At 37.0% G+C, this 24,119-nt stretch overlaps 3 protein-coding genes across 4 annotated transcripts in view; all 3 read right to left on the bottom strand.

Moving 5' to 3' along the window:
• LOC145898967 (kelch-like protein 12) overlaps positions 1–24,119 on the bottom strand; it is a 52,568-nt gene that overhangs the window by 832 nt on the left and 27,617 nt on the right. The window contains exons 9-11 of one of the 2 annotated variants that reach the window (XM_082987684.1): positions 2,397–2,537; positions 478–636; positions 117–264 (exon numbers count right to left, since the gene is read on the bottom strand). The exons of the other annotated variant lie outside the window; for it this stretch is intronic. Of the exons in view, the coding sequence (XP_082843810.1) occupies positions 117–264; positions 478–636; positions 2,397–2,537 (448 nt within the window). The remainder of the gene's footprint in view (positions 1–116; positions 265–477; positions 637–2,396; positions 2,538–24,119) is intronic. 2 annotated transcript variants of the gene reach the window in all.
• Positions 2,955–5,837, bottom strand: LOC145899047 (kelch-like protein 7). Its single transcript, XM_082987763.1, has 4 exons — positions 4,933–5,837; positions 4,337–4,480; positions 4,173–4,278; positions 2,955–3,105 (listed from the first exon to the last, which is right to left on the bottom strand). The coding sequence occupies exons 1-4, from the start codon at positions 5,113–5,115 to the stop codon at positions 3,059–3,061; spliced, it is 480 nt and encodes a 159-aa protein (XP_082843889.1). The 5' UTR covers positions 5,116–5,837; the 3' UTR covers positions 2,955–3,058.
• Positions 14,273–20,008, bottom strand: LOC145913976 (kelch-like protein 23). The gene is made up of 12 exons (XM_083001749.1): positions 19,801–20,008; positions 19,627–19,750; positions 19,016–19,169; positions 18,509–18,726; positions 17,775–17,918; positions 17,610–17,715; positions 17,148–17,239; positions 16,680–16,860; positions 16,159–16,299; positions 15,575–15,733; positions 15,220–15,361; positions 14,273–14,889 (listed from the first exon to the last, which is right to left on the bottom strand). The coding sequence occupies exons 1-12, from the start codon at positions 19,860–19,862 to the stop codon at positions 14,775–14,777; spliced, it is 1,638 nt and encodes a 545-aa protein (XP_082857875.1). The 5' UTR covers positions 19,863–20,008; the 3' UTR covers positions 14,273–14,774.

Below are 24,119 nucleotides of genomic sequence, written 5' to 3'. Positions count from 1 at the left end.
AGTTGTTAATCAAGTATAACAACGTATATCCCACTTGTCCCAGTTACTCAACATTTACATTTTCACATAAAACGGGAAACAGTGGACTATAGTGACGTCATAATAGTAATTCTTACCTCCTTCCACCCACAACATAAATCCTCCCATCAATAACACAAGCAGAGTGAAAGGAACGAGGATTTAGGAGAGGAGAAACATATTTCCATTTGTTGACTCTAGGTTCGTATTCTTCAACTGTTTGCAGGAAGTCACGACCAACACCTCCTGTCAGATTTAAAGTAAAACTTTTTATTGTTTTTAGGTTAATACTTTATAGTTATATCTACCAGTTTTTATGTTTAGGATTCTTTTCAGGATACTCCATTATATTCATCACATGATACATTCACCGATGACGAATATGAATTTGTATTTTATAAATTTTACATAACAACAAAACTTACTGTTAATTTTATTGCTTAACTTTTCATCACTAACCAATTGCATAGATCTTCCCTTCAATTTCTTCACATGCTAAATGTCTTCTTGCTTCATTGAGAGAAGCCATTCTTGTGGAGGTTCCAACACGAATATCACGGAATTCACATGATTGTAAGAATTGCCCGCCATCATGTCCGCCCACAGAAAACAAAACATCTGAAAAAATTTACAAATCGCGTGTGTTAATATTTATTGTGACGTCATATTACGATTATGTTGTAATGTTACGTAACAAGCCATGAGGTAAGCTCTGCGTTTCTTAACGTACAAATAAGCAATCAGCTTTAAATCGAGGTTTTAATTGAAAGTAATCAATATTATGGTTGATATTCATGCAACAAAGAACTATAAAATAAAGATGGAATATTTCCTGCATTTCTGTTAAGTTTAAAGTTGGCGTTTCACAACATTTTTATGTCCAAGAGTGAATATTGTTGGGGTAAAAAGTTTAATTACTGAATACTGCCCTTCTGTCAAACTTTATTTTATTTACGTTTCTCAACGTTTCGGCTGTTATGCAACAGCCTTCATCAGGAGGTAAGAATGTAAGTTTAACAAAGTGGACACATTTGAGGATCATAAACAAAAAAGGTCAAAAGAGCACCAAAGGGACGTGAAAAACCATGAAGATAAAACAGCTCTTTCTAAACATGCGGTGGAATTCACAACAGGTTTTTGAACGTCCGGCCGCTACCCTGCGTTCCTTAATATCGCACCCAAAAGACCGCATGCACGATAAGCTCGACACGAGGGGTGTGGTTTATAGCATTCCCTATGGTGGTTGCAGCGGCATATACATTGGGGAAACTGGCAGTGCGCTGAGAACAAGGTTGAAAGAACACCAAAGGGACGTAAACAACCAGGAGGGGAAATAGCTCTTTCTAAACAAGCGGCTGAAACAGGGCATGCGGTGGAATTCACAAGAACGATCATTTTGGAACGCGAGTCCGATAGGTACAAGAGGATGTTTTTGGAGTCAGTGAACATTAATACGCATGCGTCATCACTCAATGACAACAAACAAACTCTATTTCCACCGGTGCATTGACACCTGCTAGAAAATTATGCCGATGGACATCCCGCACTCCAAAAACCTTGATAACCCGTGCGGTTAATGATAAGCATACAGTGCAGGTGTGTTCGCCCTTTCTTATCGTTTTTTCACTTCTTTCTTTCTTTTGTATCGTTTTTGTTTATGTGCCTCAAATGTGTCCACTTTGTTAAACTTACATTCTTACCTCCTGATGAAGGCTGTTGCATAACAGCCGAAACGTTGAGAAAGGTAAATAAAATAAAGTTTGCCAGAAGGGCAGTATTCAGCAATAAAATATGCCTGGCAACATCAGTAACAATTTAAGTGGAAATAAAAATTATATGATTTTGGACTTGCTTAAAGCTGTACAATTTATAAAAAGTTTAAATTTAAGAATTCAATGAAACTAGCAGAAGTTTCGAATTGAGTCAGCTGATTTATTAGTAAAAAATCGATTTCGCCTGAACTGGCATCCTCAGTTTCTGCAAATTCGAATTTGCAAATAAAACACAGAAAGCTATACGGTAAATAAATCCAAGAATAAAATAAATTAAAATAAAATATAATAAAACATGCTAAAGTTAAAAAGCAAGAAACCCTGTACTGCTGCCTTCCCTATGCACTACACTGCAATGGAAGGCGTTCAGACTTCAGAGGCGCAAAGATAAGCCGAATGACGTGACACGCAACGCAACGCTACACCACCTGCAGCACGAACGTACGCCGTAAACACAACACATGAGGACAAGTTTAAATTTACTGATTACTTAAATTTGTGGTTTCTGGGTATTTATGTCGTTGTTTTAGATGCATGTCAATTGTTTGGATCTTAATCCAGTAATGAGAATAATCTTCACAAAAATGAATCCAGATACATTCTTACTGTCAATTAAAGCCATTCCATGTTCATATCTTGGTTGTAACATGTCGAAACCACTTCTCCATCTGTCTTCTTGTACAGAATAACACAAAGTTGATGAAAATGCTCCTTGGTTTCCAAGACCCCCCGTGAGATACAAGTCATCTAAATTTGTTTGTATTTTGTGGAAACAAGGTTTTCCATAAAAGTGATAATTGTTGATAACAGAGGTATTCTTAATTATTTGTTGCATGTTTTTGAAAAGAATGTTGAAAATTTTGCTGTTTAAACCATTTGCGAATTAGTGTTAGTAATATATTAAAAAAGGTCAATTGTTTTTATCTAGTCAGGGCTGAATCCATAACATAATAAGAGTGATTTGGGTGCTAGTCAATAAGATAGTCATACACCACACAAACGCACACTATTGGTGAACGAAAATCAATTTTTACAAAACACTTTTGTGTGTTGGCTATGAATTGTTGTGTGTGAGTTCACAAAACGTAATCCCCTGGTTTAATGATAAACAATTTCTGGAATAACAAGACCAACCTCCAACAGCAGCAGATGCAGCAGAACTTCGACCTTCCAACAAATCAGCAATTTTTACCCAGTTTTTACTTTCCTCCAAATTCAACATCTCACAACTTTGTGTTGGACCATCTCCACCCATTACATAAACATTTTCACCAAATTTGGCTGAAGTTGAGTTCACTCTGTCTGTGATCATTTTCTAAACAAATTTGAATGATGATTAATAACACATTAAGACAAAGTGATTCACATATTTCACTAAATAACAGAAATATATATCCTAAAACAATTAAAATACCCAGAAAAGATGAAAAACTCAAGGCTTTTGCTGGAACATATTTTGTTAAGACTGAGATGTTTACATGTTAACGCTTGCATAGGGTATATTTGCATGAATTATTTTCCTGTGACAAAATTTAACCAAAAAACAAATCAGTGGCTTATACGGTAAAGATATTAGAACAGCAATGGTCCAAGTTGTGTTCATTTAGCTTGTGATATTTCCATTAAATTGTTAGAAATTTGTGACAAGTTTTGCACTAAATAATGGCTGTTACTTGTCATTTGCTGTTTTGCTAACTTTACATCAAATTTTGTATTACTTGTATATACAAAGAGCATCAAGCAAAATACTTGATAGGAAAATAAGTTAAATGAGCAAAACCATATGACAGCAAGCAATGTACATACTGGGTAATGTTCATGTTGTTTTGTGGTAACATTCCATTTCACACAATCTCGTTTACAATTATTGCCACCAATGAGAAGAAATCCTGACAAAAATATTTGCTTGCTATTGTTTTCGCTTGTGAAAAATATATTCTTATGGTATCAAAAGTTTTTTGATTCCGGCAAAGTTGTTACTTTGTAAATACCAACATTGAATGTGGATGGTATTTGTGTTAAATTGACTACAGTTTAAGATTTAATTTAAAAAAATAACACATTTTGTGAATGTGGTTTTGCAGTGAAATCAGTTTTCAGAGCACATATTTCCAATATTAGTTGCCATTTGTAAATGTTAGGTGGGAAATGAAATGGGGCTTAAAGTTATGAAAGTACAAATGCTACAAGGGTGGTGTAAATATGGTGGATGTAACATATTGCTGTGAATGTGACATAAAATAAACAAATTTTGGTGTAAATATGATGAACGCAGTTAGTGTTCGAAACATTTACTAATGAATAACAGCATTTTAGCTTTGGCTTTCATTTTCAAAGTTATAAACTCCAAATATTTTGCGCCTAAATAAACAAATCTTGCACCTTTTTTAACAGGAGTTGCTTTTCTACTTGTTCCTGTTTTTTTAAAGTTCGTTGATAAAGCATCCATGACTGCATGACAACATTCAAAATTACTTCTCACAAGAGGCTGAAAAATAATAACATATTTCAGTTCATTGCTAGGGAATCAATTTAAACCAATTTACTTCATTTTTAACTGTGGTTGCAACAAACTGAGTGGAAATAGATGAAAGATCAAGTTGTGAGAAAAGATTCACAAACAAATCCTCTCGGTGGGAAGGATTGAAATTGACCCATCGAACCATTCCAGTAAAAACAGCTTCTTCCATCTAACAGTAAAAAATGTTTTAACCTCACAAAATTGAAACATGTCGAGCGACACTTCTTTGGCGTGGCACTAGTGAAACTTCAATGTCAATTTCAAATATTACTATAACAACTTTGTGTTAATGCTTCTATTTTTGGAAAACATGTTTCACTTTATAAAGCATCATCAGTTATTATTCAAATAGAACTCATGATGCTTATGTACACTATTTATTGCAACGTTACAGCCTATGTTGTGTAAAATACATGTGGAATTATAACAACAATTATCACTGGAATACATTTCTACCGCTGCAAGACTAAACAAGAACAAACAACATTTAGAACCGACAGCTGTGGATGGGGAAATGATGATGTGCTTACCCAACTTTTAAGCCCGACAACTTGCGTAGATAAACAAATAAACTATATACGTGTATGCAGGAAAAAAAACAAGAAAATGAATCATAATTACCCCTTTGTTTCTCTGCTTGATGATTGCAGACATATCACCTACATCAAGTTGCATGAAATCATCATGTTGTACAACTGTTGCAATGTTATCAATAATCATTTGGTTTGTTTTCTTTTCCACATCAGTAAGATTGTATCGAGTAGCATAAGCTCTTAGCTTCAAACAGTTGTCGGTTGAAATCATTTTAAGGATGACTCGACAACAAAATGACTTCAACTCTGAAAGTGTGAATAAAACACAGTGTTGTCTGTCTCACTTCTTCATTAATTACAAATAATTTGTTTTGTCCCAGGTTTTTGGGTAAAAGTAGCACTCAGTACAAAGATATTAATATCCCTCTAGCATAGTGACAATATTACGTCATCGATAACTCAAATGCGCCACATAGCGTTGGCGTCGGCAGTTGTCTGCGCAACAAGGTCAAAGGTTTTGTTTACTGTTTTATTTTGCTAAATTGATGTAAATGTACACGCATAAGTAAATAACTTCTCGTATTTTGCCACAGTACAAACATGGATAGCAAAAAAATACTTGAAAATATACACAACGACTGCACTTCTTTAAACAAAAAAAGGAAGGCTTGGAAAAATTTGGCCACAGAGTTTAATAGTAACCCAAATGTCCAAAAGTTTGGTTGGAATCAACTTAAAAAGTGTTGGGCCAACTTAAAAGCCAGGTATGTAGGCTACTCCATTGATGCAAGGAAATATCTTGAGGTTTTCATATCTTTCACTTTTAGATCCAAAAAAGACATTGCACATGAAAAAAGAGAGCGCAGGAAAACAGGGGGAGGTCCACCCCCAGCTGATACTCCGGAAATTTCCCAAAAAATTTATCAATTGATTCCTTCACAATTTGACCCACTTGAAAATAATTTGCGCTTTGTTGCTACATCAGCTACGTCACAATGCTTTCCAACCGGGAAGCAGTAAACGCGCGGGAAAGTTTTCAAATTGGAAGTCACGTAACAAAAGGTTTACTTAGGAGCGAAAAGGTGTCACTCGGGTCAAACTCAAACTCAAGTCAGGTCTCCTAATACGGCCCTAAGTCTCTGACGAAACTAAAGTCCTGCCGGAGGGGAATACCCTCATACCATGCTTGAGTGATCAGCAAGTAATATTTGATTTTTTTAGGTAAATTAATTTAAAATTTGTTTCAACCATTAAACATTAAATAACACACAAAATTCTAAACAAAATTATTTATGCATGTCAAACGTAAATGTTTTTATTTTTTTATCAGAGCCATCAACGACATCTACAATCAAAACTGTAACCGCATCAATAGGTAAGATAGCCTAATAACTAACCTTATGGTCCCTGCTTAGGTCAACAAATGGCCATGATTCAGGAGTAAATGTTTGAAAGTTTGCAAGCGCTCTTAATTTATGTTGATATGATTTACAGAACTCATGACGAAACTACATAAATTTTAGTTAGTTGTGAAAACGCGCAGAACACCAAAGCCCGTTTCGCGTCACATAATGTTCAGTAGAACAACTGTGTTCCGCGCAAACGTTTTACACATTAAAACTAATTATGAAAATGCGATAATAATAGTGCTTGGACCACTCCAAGACCAAACAACGGTGGCCTCTACTTTCACAACCCATATGGCCTACGTTTGGTTTTCATTGTTTTATTTACTTCTTGTGGACTTTGTGAACCCGGAAGATGCCTCATGGTTTTCTCTTCTCTTATTCACTTCCACCGCTAGTTTTTGTGGGGATAAAAACGTTCGGCGTTTGGGGAACAGGCGCATAAATATATCCTTACAGGACTAAGTTGACGAAAAGTTTTAGAATTACTGCTCTGCAAATTAGTTGATGTCAATCATAGCAGGAATGCATTGGTGGTATTGTGTTCTGGTGTTTGCTTTCCTTCAAGAAGGGTCTACCTGGAATATATTTCAACAATACGAATATCTTATTGTGTACGACAATGTTACGTCATACAGACAAGCTGAACGTGGATGTGAGGCAAGAAATGCTCACGTTGCAAATGTTAAAATGGTTCCACCGGTCCTTCGTCACGTCACCAGTCGAAATGATTGCTGCAAGTTGTTGTGCGTATTCGCTGACGTTTGCGAGAAATAAAATGAATTGAATTGAATTGAATTAAAACAACCGAAATACTCAACTTTCTCTTCAGGAACATTGACACTTCTCGTGTAGCAAGTAAGAAAACGGTGGTGTTTCTTAAGAGCACGTTATTAGAATGTTTTTTGTTCAGACACACCTAATGAGCTTTTCATTGGAGCAAAAAGAATTTTAAACACACGAAATTTTCAATGGACCGATGGATCAATTGTTAACGTAGCACAGTGGAGGGGAGGAGAACCGACTTTTGAGTGGGATGGAGTGGATGAGAGCTGTGTGGACATGGGATTTAACTATCCTTATGATCCCACATTTAAATGGAATGACGTCCCGTGTGATAATTGGCCAAACAGATATATTTGTCAAAGAAGAATCAAAGGTAATAAGTTTATGATTAAAATGAGTGGCAAATACGTAACTTATTTGTTTTACCTTTTGTCCTGGTCAACAACGGCATTTACAAGCAAAACTAAAACCACACCAATATGTAAGGTTGCCTACACGTTTATCCGTTTGAAACAATTACTTTCCTAAACCCCACTGTAATGTATTGGACGAACCTTGCAATTATTGTTTCAAATTTATCGTTTTTAACCTCTCATGTGTTTTGACAATGGCCCGTTCCTCACTCAGGAAGACTTTAAATTATTTTCACCAGTGACAGAAACAACCACAACATCTACCAGCAAAACCGAATCAAAACAAACGCCATCAACCGCAACATTAGGTAACGTAAAAAATCAGGATCTTTATCTTCTCAAATTCTAACCAATTGTTGACACGTGTTCCTGTTGCAGATGTGTCAACATATTGGACGAACGTCGCAATTGTCATTTCCATTTCATTGGTTTCAATCCTGCTATGTGTTATGGCAATGCCCGGGTTCTACCTGAAGAGGAAACGAAGAAGAGATCAGGAACAACCTGACAACCGTGGAGGGCAACACAGTGCAAATAATTTAAATGAAATACAAGAAAATCCATACGAAATTCCCACTTGCAATACCAGGGGACAGGAAGTCAACATGGGTTTGTTATTGTATGATATTATGTGTTTTTTGTATATTGCATCAGTGACTCTTATCCCTTAAATATAAAATACGATGGAATCCAACGTAAGAAACAATGTCTGTGGATTGTGTTCGTTCATAGCTTCAACCACAAAACGTTTAGTCGCCAAACTTCTAAATACAACCATAGGTTATTATATAATCTTACAAGTTAAGCCTTTGATACATTTAATGTGTTTACTATAACAGTAGGAAATCTTTAACAAACATATCAAGTGAACCAAAGTGTTACCAAACACACCACCAAGTGTTTATATTTCTGCCACCTAACCTGTGGTTTGTTTTTTGGTTCATCCCATCTTCGTTCGACAAAAATAATCTGCCTACGTCAGCCCTGCTCAATGACAACATGAGGAAAGTGTCCGATCGTAATTGAAACACGTGGACACAGCTGATTGGTTTATTGGGACAAGCGTCCGTGTGCCGTAATTCGTCTTGAACAAAATGTAAATAATATGTAATGTAAACATATTTGTTTGAGGATATTGCGTAGTTCCCGTGTACTCGGTTCGTCTTACTTACGAGTGATGTCGGACAAACGTGGAACAGAATTTATCAAAACTAAATTTCTCATCGCTATTTTTCAGCCTCTCGTTGAGGTTCTATGGGTTTCGGTATTCAACCCTGATAAATATTTTCCCATTGTTCTGCTCAGGGGCCTTATTACTCACACCGTTTACGTCACTTCCGTGCATTCCTTCAGCATATTTTTAACTCTCTTTTTTTCCATTACGGATTGCTAACAACAAGTTAGTTGGAAATAAATATGTTTCATCTGATCTAGAACTAATATCTTTTCCCGCCATATTTTTGTTCATTTATCATTGATCACCAGTCGTTTCCATTTATGTTCAAGATCAATTAAAGCAATCGTTTGTTAACGTTGATGTTAGTTTGTAAATAAACTGTGGTAAACGTACTTTGTGAACTCGTTCTTCCTTGCTTGGATTTAACATACGACAGGCAGAGAATCGATAAAGCTATCAGGCAAAAAACAACCTGATGTTCCAGTTTTGATTGCTCTAACCACAGCTAGGTGGAAGTAATTATTGTGTAAGCTGCATACAGATGGCCAAGCAAAGACTTCCACTTTGTGGTAAATATACACCGTCATCCGTAAGGCACCAAACTAGGTGCAACTTCACGGAAGAATAATTATGTTTCTTGTCACCAGTCTGCCAATAATTTTATGAAACCAAGCTCAATTATTTACAACCAAACTCCCGTCAATTGTTTGCGAAGGATTAGTGTTGCTGCATGTTAAGCGATATTATGATATATTGTTTCACTGTTAACTACCTTTTTTATACCTTTTGCAAATCTTCACGAAAAAAGATCAAAAAATACGAATATTGCAAACGTAGGCAAGCAAAATTCAACTACTACCCTTAAATCTAACACATCCCATCAGTACTTTTTTATGGTTAGCTTGTTGTGACTACAAATATTCAAAAAAATATCAAATTATGAAAAGTACCGTATCAGTCTTGTGTCAACAACTGAATTGTTCTGCTTTTGCACTCTTTGAGATGACTGGCTTTTATGTTATAAAATAAAATGTTATTCTTCACAATAAGTGCCAAAGCAGAACAATTCAGTTGAAAAAATATGTTGCCTGCCATTTTTTGACGAAAATGGAGTTTAGCGAGTGGTCAGAGATCCTCGTTAGTTAGCGAGGAACTTAACGAGAAAATCGAGAACGCGGCTCGTCATACCAAAAGTTGCGTTAGCGCGGTTTTGCGTCGAAATTGAGCTCGCTAAACATAACGATGTGAGCTCATCTTATCGCCCAAGATCGTTTCCCTATCATCGCCTCATGTTTGTTATCGAACTTCACTGGGTTGTCTTCCTTATCATACCAGGAATGTGAGGTTTTGCATTGCAACAGCCGACAGGACATAGGAGCACGTGCAATGTTCTTTTGCTGCTGTTGTGTACAGAGAACTTTTTCAGCGATACCAGCAATACATGTGGGTGGGCGAGATGTATACGAGGCCAAACAAACACCTTGTTATGAGACCTGGGAATTTTAAATCGAAGCAGTTCATGGAAATCAGATGACAAGTTTTTCAGGACCATAAACCTGACCGGAGATGGTGCGTCGATTTTGTGCATTCATTTATTCTTTCGTCGTAGTCGAAACACAAGCAACTAGAAGTCATCATATCGTAATTATGGACTCAGCTTTCAGTGGCTTCATAAAAACTACGGCCATCGTTCAAATAAAAGCAGATTGATTGTCGTTATTTTGCCATCTCAGCACCAAATCTCTTCATCAATGCAAAATATCTGGCAACTTTTTTAACATACTTTTGTTGTAGGAAGTTGAGTGTAATGTTGATGATGCTTTTGTCCCTTTTCCCTCCCCAACAAGTGTTGGTTGAAGCTTTTAACATCAGCATTACGAGGGAACACATGGCGACGTTAAGTGGTCTCAACTGGTTGAATGACGAGGTGGGTGAAAGTTTCCCTCATGGGGAATAACCTTAATAGAGGTTTAGAAAGTCACATTTTGTTGCATCCTGAAGAAGGCTGCTGCATAGCAACCAAAACGTCGACACTTACAATTATTTTGCTAGATGAACCGTCTTGTGGTAATAAATATGCCTAGCAGCATCAGCAGTGAACTTCCCAAAGTTGTCTTTTGCAGATTAAATGAACTTGTGGCTTTATAGAGGGTGAATTTATTACACAGTGGCCTGTAGTATGGCTTGAAACCCAACCAGTACCAACATGGTGGGTAATAGGCCAATGTACTTAACTCTGCTTAATGTAGTAATATTGTATGGTTTGACAAGCAGTTTCAATCCAAATATACTTCACAAGTTATGCCCATAAAATTTCATCTGTGGTTGTCTAGATTGTAAATCACTGACCTTACATTCCTTGAAGGTCATCAATTTCTACATGGAGTTAATAGTGGAAGAATCAAAGAAGCGATGAACACGTTTTTCTGCCCCAAGTTGACCAAGCAAGGTTACAAGTCTGTGAGAAGATGGACGAAAAACGTTGACATCTTTTCGAAGTCCCTTGTTCTGTTTCCTATTGATTTAGGCGTACATTGGACGTTGGCAGTAAGTTATGTGTTGTAATTTAGTGCGGCTGAACTCAATGTGTTGTTATATGTCCACTGTATAAATCCACTGTCTGTGCTGTTATACGCGGATCAGTATTCACCAAAACCCTTCTAACTAAGAACACTAACAACGGTTTTACACATTAACATGTTTCATTGATTTACAAGACGTTTAGACAAAAACTTATGCCATCATCGATTTAAAATAGCGTAGTTAACTCCACAGTTACTTAGAACTGGCCTGCCTGACGTCCCAGTTCGTAGATAACTTGCAAATAATCGGTGGCTTTCAACTTAATAGAGCTTGACAAACTGATATTTGGTTACAACTTTATTTATGCAATGAGATTTTTTAGAGCCACATATATGGTAGTGCATTATACAATGCAGAAGTATTACCATGCATTCGCATTGCAAGGCAGGAGATCCCCTAAGTATGTAAAGGTCGCCTGGCAAGTTTTGCGCTTGCGCACCTGTAAGGTTTGAACCTACTGTTAGGTTTGAACCTCACCTTCAAACAGTTGTATCCGAATAAACAGTTTATTATCAGGCTATGGGAACAAATCCAAATCCGGCGAATAGCGTGTAGTGTCTCAGCAATAATAGCAGTGTAACAGTAATACGATAGAACAAGTAGAATCGAATGGAATCAAATAGAATGAATTTACCGGTCTAAACTGGTCTTTTTAAAGCTCTCTGAGAGCCGATTGGTCAATAAAGTATGGGAGTTTGCAATACTTGTGCATTGCTGCACACGAAACATTACGAAATATAAACACTGATTTCTGTGACGTATGTTACACACCAGTGTATCTTGGCCACAATATACCCCCGTGAAACCACTCAGCTCCTGTAGCTCTGTTGGTAGAGCTTTGGGCCTGCTTAGCCCAGGGTCGTGAGTTCAAACCTTGATTTTTCAGATCTCGCTCCGACTTGTGGATGATCCAGCTTGGCTGCAATGCCTTGGCTGTGAAGCCTGTGAACGTAGTGTATTATATTTAGTATATTATGTTTGTTACAAACTGGTAAACCTTTGCCTTGTCTGCATTCCAACTCACACAGTAGCTCATAATTTAAAGGTGGCAGATTTCCGGTGTAAGGAACTTCGTTATTACGACTCGATGGGAGGTTCAAACACTGAATGTCTTTCAACACTAAGAGATTATTTAGCGAGCGAACATTTGGACAAGAAGAAAAACAGTTACGTGGTGACGGATTGGAAAACCATCAGCAGTTCGCCACAGGTTCGCTTTGGCAAGATTTTGGCGGGTGTCTGGTATGTTTTGAACATATTTAGCTTGCTGCATTTTAACCATGTATTTTTGCTCCATTTCTTCGAATAAACAAACAGGATTGATTAAAAATTTAACATCTACCCATGGCTATGATCGTGTACAAAAATATTTCCATTCACAAAAGCAGGTATATTTTTTTGTATGATTCAATTTCGCGCAGGAAATACTTCAGCAGATGAACGGTTCCGACTGCGGGGTATTCACCTGCACTTCCGCCGAATTCATCAGTCGTGATTCTCCACTGAACTTTACTCAGTCCAATATGCCTCTACTGCGCAGGACAATGGTTTGGGAGATATTGAATCGAACCCTCACAAGATGACAAGTTCTCAAATAAAATTTACACATTTTCACTTGTGCTTCTTTGTTCTACTTTTGCATAGCAGCTAACCTGTATGTTGTTGAAACCAAATCGGGCGGTCGGTAAAACACTGGCCTCACTGTCTGTTGCTATGTTTGATTTCGGAATATTTAGGCGTGATTTGGTTTTGTCGAAAACATATTTGTTGGCTAATTTTGAATATTGTTTTTGTGTTTATTTATGATAACTGTGTTTGATGTGAGAAGATAAATAACTTTAAACCAGGAGTTTTACATAATGTAACATAACCTTAACCGCTTTAAGGATTCCCAGACAAGAATATGAAAAACACGTATGGATAAATGGGAGAACGTTGTCTTGTCCTTTTTGACATAAGAATTTTGCTATATTGGTACAAATTGTCGGCATTGGCCTGGAATATGAGACGGAGTCCACGTTTATTTTCACCGCAACGAGTTTTTTCTCCTGTCTTTGGCGTTGCTGGCAATACAATCATACGTTACAAACTTCACTATACAGCTCGGTCTTCTTCCGTTCCAAACCACGGGTATTGGTTGTTTACCATGGAATCACAACTACATATCCTCTAGGTCAGCGGTTCTTGAAACTTTGTAAGCACACATGGATAGTCTGAAGTCGGACTTGCCTGATAGCTGTCTTATATTTCATGTGTTTAGGAGGCAGTTGAGTATCGAAAATTAGCGCCCATTAAATTGTATGATGACAACAGGCTTGCCTACGGTCACAGTCCGGTAAGTTTTTGTTTGGTTAGTTTGTGTGGCGCTGTACATAGTGTCATGATGAAGTTTTTGTTGCAGAAAACCTCGATATTTTGCGTGACACACGTACTTTGACTGGATAAAAAACTGTAGTTGGTATCGCTGCCAACGTATGCGGCGTAACAATTACTATTATGTAATATTTTGCAGAAACTGGCGATGTTTATGGTATCACAAGTACACGTTCTCTCTGTCAGGTGTTCGAAACATTTTTCAGCTCAAGGCACACATGCATAGTGTAGAATAATCTGGCATTTGCCTAGGCAAAAACGCACGCTAACAAGCGATCGTAATATCCTGAAGCACAAACGAGTGTACCAGAAGCAATAAATGCGACTAAAAATGGAAATAATTCTCCATTATTTTCATGTTTAGTCGATGAAGTTCACAGTCTTAAGCTTTGAGAAACTGACGATGATTATGGTAACCTACATAAGCGAAATCGATTTTTCAAAATAAAATCTGCTGATGTAAATCAGAGGTTTGTTGCTTCACTATATACACCAACTAAAGTGATTTGTTGTCGACAAATAAACAATGTTCAACCGATGCCCAGATTCATCTACAGCTATTAGGCAAGTACAAAATCATATAATTTTTATTTTCACATAAATTGTTACTGATGTTGCCAGGCATATTTTATTGCTGAATACTGCCCTTCTGGCAAACTTTATTTTATTTACCTTTCTCAACGTTTCGGTTGTTATGCAACAGCCTTCATCAGGAGGTGAGAATGTAAGTTTAACAAAGTGGACACATTTGATGCACATAAACAAAAACGATACAAAAGAAAGAAAAAAGAAGTAAACGATAAGAAAGGGGCGAACACACCTGCACTGCATGCTTATCATTAACCGCACGGGTTATCACGGTTTTTGGAGTGCGCGATGTCTATCGGCATAATTTTCTAGCAAGTGTCGGTTTTATTTTCACGTTACAAAGTACATGAAACAAAAAATAGTTTGAACACCGATAAAACCATAAGGGTTATCGAGTCAGGCGCCCATGTGAAAGTGATTTCCTCGCGGAGAATATATATACACATATATATGGATCAAAAAAAAAAACTCACAAGGCCTTGCAAAAATAGAAAACAATTGATTAAGTTGCATAAAACGATATTTAGACAAACATTTTATTTGAGCATCTTTGTCCGTGCGCAATCACAGTTAAATATCAACTACACGCAAATATGGAAAAATATTAAACAGCAACAACAGTCGCATCACAAACTGGTATGTCAAGATCAAAAGCATATGTCCAGACATCTGAGGTTGGATCGTAAACTTCAACTGATTCAAGTCCTTCCCACAAGTTCCTATAAAACAAACATGATACAGTTTCATGAATCAGACACACATCAAACAAAGGTAAGTTTTTCTACAACATTTTTCTCAAGAAGTAAAATTTATAATTTAACAAAAACAAACCAACGTATACCCGCAGACCCCTTCACCACTAAACCAAACCACTCACACAACCTTGTATAAAGCAAAGTGTTTTAAGTTTAATCTTAACAAACATTTTATGAATGTTGTTAATCAAGTATAACATCGTATATCCCACTTGTCCCAGTTACTCAACATTTACATTTTCACATAAAACGGGAAACAGTGGACTATAGTGACGTCTTAATATTAATACTTACCTCAATCCACCCACAACATAAATCCTCCCATCAATAACACAAGAAGAGTGAAAGTAACGAGGTTTTAGGAGAGGAGAAACATATTTCCATTTGTTGACTCTAGGTTCGTATTCTTCAACTGTTTGCATGAAGCCTTGACTTCCTGTCAGATTTAAAGTAAAACTTTTTATTGTTTTTAGGTTAATACTTTATAGTTATATCTACCAGTTTTTATGTTTAGGAATCTTTTCAGGAAACTCCATTATATTTATCACGTGATACATTCACCGGTGACGAATATGAATTTGTATTTTGTAAATTTTACATAACAACAAAACTTACAGTTAATTTGATTGCTTAACTTTTCATCACTAACCAATTGCATAGATCTTCCCTTTAATTTCTTCACATGCTAAACCATATCTTACTTCATTGAGAGAAGCGATTCTTGTGGAGGTTCCAACACGAACATCACGGAATTCACATGATTGTAAGAATTGCCCGCCATCATATCCGCCCACAGAAAACAAAACATCTGAAGAAATTTCCAAGTCGCTTGTGTTAATATTTATTGTGACGTCATATTAGGATTATGTTGTAATGTTACGTAACAAGCAATGAGGTAAGCTCTGTGTTTCTTAACGTACAAATAAGCGATCATCTTTAAATCGACGTTTTAATTGAAAGAAATCAATATTATGGTTGATATTCATGCAATAAAGAACTATCAAAATAAGATGGAATATTTCCTGCATTTCTGTTAAGTTTAAAGTCGGCGTTTCACAACATTTTTATGTCCAAGAGTGAATATTGTTGGGGCAAAAAGTTTAAATTTACTGATTATTTAAATTTGTGGTTTCTGGGTATTTATGTCGTTGTTTTAGATGCATGTCAATTATTTGGACCTGAATCCAGTAATGAGAATAATCTTCACAAAAATGAACCCAGACATATTCTTACTGTCAATTGAAGCCATTCCATGTGCAAATCTTGGTTGTAACATGTTGAAACCACTTCTCCATCTGTCTTCTTGTACAGAATAACACAAAGTTGATGAGAATGCTCCTTGGTTGCCACGACCCCCCATGAGATACACGTAATCTAAATTTGTTTATAATTAGTGAAAACAAGGTTGTCCATAAAAGTGATAATTGTTGATAGCAGAGGTATTCTAGGAATATTTGTTTTGAAAATTTTGCTGTTTAAACCATTTGCAAATCAGTGTTAGTAACATATTAAAAATGTTCAATTTTTTTTTTATCTAGTCAGGGCTGCATCCATAACATAATAATAGTGATTTGGGTGCTAGTCAAGAAGATAGTCATACACCACACAAACACACATTATTGGTGAACGAAAATCAATCTTTGCAAAACACTTTTGTGTGTTGGCCATGAATTGTTGTGTGTGGGTTCACAAAACGTAATCCTGTAACAGCCCCTGGTTTAATGATCAACAATTTCTGGAATAACAAGACCAACCTCCAACAGCAGCAGATGCAGCAGAACTTCGACCTTCCAACAAATCAGCAATTTTTACCCAGTTTTTACTTTCCTCCAAATTCAACATCTCACAACTTTGTGTTGGACCATTTCCACCCATTACATAAACATTTTCACCAAATTTGACTGAAGTTGAGCTCACTCTGTCTGTGATCATTTTCTAAACAAATTTGGATGATGATTATTAACACATTAAGACAAAGTGATTCACATGTTTCACTAAATAACAGAAATATTTGTCCTAAAAAAATTAAAATACCCAGAAAATATGAAAAGTTACTTGTCATATGTTTCTCTAAATAATGGCTGTTACTTGTCATTTGCTGTTGTGCTAACTTCACGTCAAATTTTTATATTACTTGTACGTACAAAGTGCATCAAGCAAAATACTTGATAGAAAAATAAGTTAAATAAGCAAAACCATATGACAGCAAGCAATGTACATACTGGGTAAGGTTCATGTTGTTTTGTGGTAACATTCCATTTCACACAATCTCGTTTTGATTCATCTCCACCAATGAGAAGAAATCCTGACAAATCTGCAAAATAAACATTGCTTGCTATGGTTTTCGCTTGTGAAAAATATATTCTTATGGTATTAAAAGTTTTTTTGATTCTGGCAAATTTGTTACTTTGTAAATACCAACATTGAATGTGGTTGGTATTTGTGTATAATAGACTACAGTTTAAGATTTAATTATAAAAAAGAACATAATTTGTGGATGTGGTTTTGCAGTGAAATCTGTTTTCAGAACACATATTTCCAATGTTAGATTCCATTTTCAAATGTTAGGTGGGAAATGAAATGGGGCTTACAGATATGGGAGTACAAATGCTACAAGGGTGGTGTAAATATGGTGGATGTAACATATTGCTGTGAATGTGACATAAAATAAACAAATCTTGCACCTTTTTTGACAGAAGTTGCTTTTCCACTTGTTCCTGGTATATCATATTGTTTAAATGCAGCATCCATGACTGCATGACAACATTCAAAATTACTTCTCACAAGGGGCTGAAAAATAATAAAATATTTCAGTTCATTGCTAGGAAATCAATTTAAACCAAATTTACTTCATTTCTAACTGTAGTTGCAACAAACTGAGTGGAAATAGATGAAAGATCAAGTTGTGAGAAAAGATTCACAAACAAATCCTCTCGATGGGAAGGATTGAAATTGACCCATCGAACCATTCCAGTAAAAACAGCTTCTTCCATCTACATTCAACAACTAATATGTAATAACAAAGCAAGTTAATTTTCAAACAAGTCATAAAGAAGATAATGACATGAGTGTCTGGATTGAACACTAAATTAAAACCAAGAACATGAACAGAGAGGAAAAATGTCACACAGAAAGTTTAATCACTTCCAAAATATCTTGAAACAAATGTTTTGACATAAGCTTGTTGAAAAACAAACAGTTAAAAATCATTTTGCCATAATCTCAGCCCTGTCATATAAGCTTCAAAGAATGTTTGTTGCAAATATCACACCATTGCATGTTGCGAAGCGGTGGCATGCCAATAAACCAACTCAGATATACAACGAAGTACATGAGTTCTTGTAAAGTTACAGCCTCTGTTGTGTAAAATGCATGTTGAATCATGACTGCAATTATTACTGGAATACATTTCTACTGCTGTGAGACTAAATAAGAACAAACAACATTAAAAACTGACAGCTGTGGATGGGGAAATTATGATGTGCTTACCCAACTTTTAAGCTCGACAACTTGCGTAGATAAACAAATAAACTATATATATGTATACAGGAAAAAAAACATAAAGAAAATGAATCATAATTACCCCTTTGTTTTTCTGCTTGATGATTGCAGACACATCACCAACATCAAGTTGCATGAAATCATCATGTTGTACAACTGTTGCAATGTTATCAACAATCATTTGGTTTGTTTTCTTTTCCACATCAACAAGATTGTATCGAGTAGCATAAGCTCTTAGCTTCAAACAGTTGTCGGTTGAAATCATTTTAAGGATGACTCGACAACAAAATGACTTCAACTCTGAAAGTGTGAATAAAACACAGTGTTGTATGTCTCACTTACCTATTAATTACAAATAATTTATTTTGTCCCAGGTTTATGGGAAAAAGTAGCACTCAGTACAAAGATATTAATATCCCTCTAGCATAGTGACAATAGTTAAACACAAAAATATTTATTACACCTAATAATTGGGAAATTGTCGTGGTTGGAACAAATAAAATGATATACATGCAGAATGTATATATTATAATAATCATTCTTAACACATTAACACCAGTGAAGATTAAAATTTGCAGTGTTTGCATACCTTCCATCTGTGTATAATCAGCATCTTCCAATACTTCCAACACATTTTTCTCTGTTACTTCAATATCACCAGTGTAAATATAATCCAATACACTTTCCAGTCTTTTTGGTGGAATATTGTCAACCTTGATGAAATCGCTGTATTTTTCGCGCATCTAAAAGAAAACAAAGTTAACAAATCACAACAAACGCAACACAATCTGATCTCTAGAACTATGGAAAAGTCACAACTTTATTGGTTCAGAAATATATACATCAGTGAAGTTTCTGCAAAGTCACAAGTATTCGTTGAGTGTTTACAATGGCGTCTCATTGCTTCAGTGTTTTTTAGATAGTAACTCTTTTTCTGTTTCTTATAGAAAACGCATGTAAGCATTTGCATGTACACATTTGCATGTAAGCATTTGCATGTATGCATATGTATCTATACATGTATCTGTGCTCTCAAGTCGATAAATATATACTTTATGATAGTACATGTTGTTTGAGATTCTTATAGCTGACTAGTTTTGGCCACTAAGACAGTGAATATACTGTTAAACACAGAGACTGTTTAAGATAAAAAATATGGCACACTAACCAATAAATTTGAGTTACATAACAAACACTTACCTCAACACCAAGTAAAGCATTAAAATAATCTGACATAGAACAAACAACAGCATCATGAATTGAATAGTTTTCTCCTTGGGAACAAAGCGTTCTGTTGCAAAATCGTTTTGTTTCTTTTCTGTCACTAAAATATCAATAGTTTTACTTTAGTAAATCACTATAAATTAAACTTACTTGTTTAAAAAATTCATCACTTTCTGGTGATGCAAGTTTATTTCTTCTTGAGTTCGCTTCATGATGGAGACAAAAAGTTAAACTGACAGTGAATGGAATACCAACAATTATTATAAGTTGTAGATATGTAATGTGTTTGCAAAACAAAATAGGGGTCTGGTGTACTTTTAGCACCACACCTAATATCTCAGCTATCCCTAGCACTACAAACCTGAAACTTCACACGAATGTTAAACGACACCTTACGAGTTACCATGCCAAAAATGACGTCATCACCTATGACGTAACGAAATTTACAAAACTTCGAAGTTTACCTCTCTATACGCGCTACGCCCGTCAACGAACTGCAATAGCATTCTCCCTAAGGTACAACACCCACAAAACAAAAATGTTGTTTGATGAAAATTTAAAACTCTCACAAGTAACCTGCTTGCGTTGTGTGACTATTACTGATTTGTTAAATGCCTTCTTAAGCAAACACGCCAAAGAAGACCGTGGTTATTACGAAAAAACACAACAAACAACATGTACTATTTTTACCACGACAAATTGTCAGGCTCATAGAGCAAAAACCACTGGTCCAATAGTGTCCATTGTGGCATCATCAGAAAGGTCTGATCCCATACTTTACACCAAAGTTAGGTTTAAAGACATATTTCGATTGTGCGACACCTAGTGTCGTTTAGAACAAGGACGATTTACGAAACATTGTGACGTCACAAGCAAACTACTTATCGAATCGAAATTTGGAGCGATCGAAAGACATGTCCTTTGTGACAAAGCGTACCAAATTTCAGCTTGCAGCAGCCTTCACTTTTGAGTTGGGACCCCATCAAAGACCCCCAGTTATTTCGCTCGTATACACGCAAAAAGGCCGAAACCGACCATGTGTACTTTTAGCACCACATATTCGATGGGTCGTAGCGTGGAAAGTAGAGACCCCATAGGGTCGGTTGATGCATCGTGTGGAAGGTCTATCTTTCTACTTTACCGTCCACCGAAATTCAAGTACCTACTGTGTTTGTGCGACACCTAGTGTCGTTTAGAACAAGGACGATTTACGAAACATTGTGACGTCACAAGCAAACTTCTTATCGAATCGAAATTCGGAGCGATCGAAAGACATGTCCTTTGTGACAAAGCGTACCAAATTTCAGCTTGCAGCAGCCTTCACTTTTGAGTTGGGACCCCATCAAAGACCCCCAGTTATTTCGCTCGTATACACGCAAAAAGGCCGAAACCGACCATGTGTACTTTTAGCACCACATATTCGATGGGTCGTAGCGTGGAAAGTAGAGACCCCATAGGGTCGGTTGATGCATCGTGTGGAAGGTCTATCTTTGTACTTTACCGTCCACCGAAATTCAAGTACCTACTGTGTTTGTGCGACACCTAGTGTCGTTTAGAACAAGGACGATTTACAAAACATTGTGACGTCACAAGCAAACTACTTATCGAATCGAAATTTAGAGCGATCGAAAGACATATCCTTTGTGAAAAAGCGTACCAAATTTCAGCTTGCAGCAGCCTTTACTTTTGAGTTGGGAGCCCATCAAAGACCCCCAGCTAATGCGCTCGTATACACGCAAAAAGGCCGAAACCGACCATGTGTACTTTTAGCACCACATATTCGATGGGTCGTAGCGTGGAAAGTAGAGACCCCATAGGGTCGGTTGATGCATCGTGTGGAAGGTCTATCTTTCTCCTTTACCGTCCACCGAAATTCAAGTACCTACTGTGTTTGTGCGACACCTAGTAGCGTTTAGAACAAGGACGATTTGCGCAACGAAACCCCTGCACCCTTTGCATTGTTGCGCACAAATATGCTCTGTTACGCAGAAGTTCGAGAAGGGCATTTCCCGATAAAGACAATTGCTTGCATAGAAATACAGTGATGGGGCTTCGCAATTAGTTGTTTTTGGGCAACGCCTTTTGGCTTTGTTTTGCGCGACATCTACTGGCTTAGGATTTACACTAAATTTTGAAAATACCTTGCATCGCAGAAAATCATTTTTGGTGACTAATTTTCGGTTTTACATCGGCGACATCTCCTGTGTAAATACCCTTCATCTCATACTAATCACGATATATATTTTTTGAAATGCTTGACTTCGATTTTATTTATTTATTTTTTTTTTAAAAAGTACGATTTTTTATCTGTCTGCATATCTTCTTGGTCAATTGACGTTGCCTGCTGCTTCATTTTTTTCGTCTTTTTCTTGCACCTAAAGCAATGTAATACGTAAATGTTTGACGAAAAAAAAACTAGTTTAAGTATTTATGTTTCTTTCTGTAAGGATGAGTTTAATGTTGCTCCATAGAGCAAATGTGATATAGAATCACACTTGGTAACGTGGGTTCGATGCGATGGCACGAATTAAATCAGCGAAGTAAAGAGATTTGTCCCTTTTTCGTCGCCAAAGCCACTCATCAATGTACGAAGGAATGAAGTCCCGATAAGCTCCATTCATTCGCTTGAATTTTCTTTTGCAATCGCACCACAGGCTTTCAATATCATTAGTATGAACCCCGTCAGGCGCCACAAACAAATACGAGTGGTTCACCGTGCGATGTACATATTGCTGAGGCAAGTCTGCAAGATAAAACTTAGTGTAAGTGCATTGAACAAGAGGTCTTCTTTTTGTAACATACGAGATATGTTGTTGTAGGCAGCCCACTGGTCATATCTAATTTCGGTGCCAGCCGCTATTTTCCTGGTAATTACGTCTTCAAGGGTAGCCCGGTCGCGTTGAGCCACCAACTCAATGAAACAGTTCCTGACAGGAGAAACATTTAAAGCAAAGAAGGGTGAATGTATGGTAGTCTTACTTGGTTGTCAGATCTACCCCCCCAAAAACCCATTGCTCCCTGACAGGTCGCGCTTGGGCGTTCGAACCTGCTTTTCTTCTGGCCACCAGACTTTCGTCTATAGCAACGATGTGGCCCGGCCCTCAATCACATTTGGTTGCCGTAGCAGGTCTTCCGTACAAATCTGTTTGTGTGTTAATACCACAGTATAACTGCCAGCAGCCATGTCACAATTCCATTGTCAATGTTACCTCGCGAAAAAAGTTGCACCAGTCAATGCACACTTTATTTGAAATCGAAGCCTCTTTCATGATCACGTCTTGAGGTACTTCTAACGTCCAAAAGTACATTATGATAATAACCTGATTAATGGATAGGTGGCTCTTTTCAAGAAATGAGCCCTTTCTTATAGAACTTGTTCGTCGACAGTCCTTTGAAATAGTTTAGGTTAAAAATAAATTTTTACTGATTGCCTAGGAAGAACACTACCATAATCCTAAAACACATCTTACCCTGACTGGACACCTCCAAATTCGTCTGTCATTGCAACGCTCCCACTGAACTTCCCGCATTTGTGAATGACATTGCGGGCATGTAGCCTCGGTGGATAAAATTCCCTGCTCTCTACAAAATAAAATTCCCTTTTCCAAATCATGCAAAACCCCTAATCGAGCAAGCTCGCGTAGATTTACATCTAACAACGCATTTTGGTTGTTTGTCAAAGGGGGGTGGAGAGAGGGTTACCAAAATTGGGTTATATTATTCTTGACGTCGGCCAGCAGGACGCTTTCGAGAGAGGGGTTTTCCTTGTGACGTTGGATAGCAAGTCTTAAAGCAATAGAGGATTTAAATGATCGGATGAGGTGATTAGGGATGTATTTCAGAGGGCGCTGGTCGTGTTTGATGCGGTTTCTTGTCTTCCAAATTATGTGGGTTAAAGAGGTTTTCAGTAGAGCGGATAGGGTCGACGAGTAGGGGGTATCGTGTTGGGGTAGTTTCGGGAAATACAGATGGCCAGTGTTTCGATCTGGAAGGTCTTATCAGTGCAGCTGGTGTGACTATCAGACGACTTTGCTGACCAAACGGCCAAGCAAAGACTTCCACTTTGTGGTGATCACCGTCATCAACATATTCGGTCAGCAAATTCGTCTGATAGTCACACGAACTGCACTGATGAGACCTGTTTGTAGCTTACACGGAAAATATATTGTTTATATATTAGTCGTACGTGCTGATGTTGTGTAGATCAACCCTTTGTAATTATGCAATGTAAGCGTGGAGTCGCTGTTCGTACACTTCAACACGACATGATGAAGGCTAAAGACCCTAAGGTGAACCTCACATTAGTTTATCGTCCGTCAAGGCAAATATGCCTCGAGTCAGCAGACCCGGCTCCCTTGTACTTTATCCAGAAAAAAAATTCTCAGTTGACCCTTCTTTTTAAGCCTTGTGAATCCAAACAGTATAGTGCTATAGAGCTAGCATTGCATGAGTCTCGTATACAATTAAAT

The sequence above is a fragment of the Ascidia mentula genome, chromosome 1 (genome assembly GCF_947561715.1).
Source record: "Ascidia mentula chromosome 1, kaAscMent1.1, whole genome shotgun sequence".
NCBI classification, from domain to species: Eukaryota; Metazoa; Chordata; class Ascidiacea; order Phlebobranchia; family Ascidiidae; genus Ascidia; species Ascidia mentula.
Note: the sequence above shows the minus strand (reverse complement) of the source record. Positions and strands in the feature narration are given on the sequence as shown.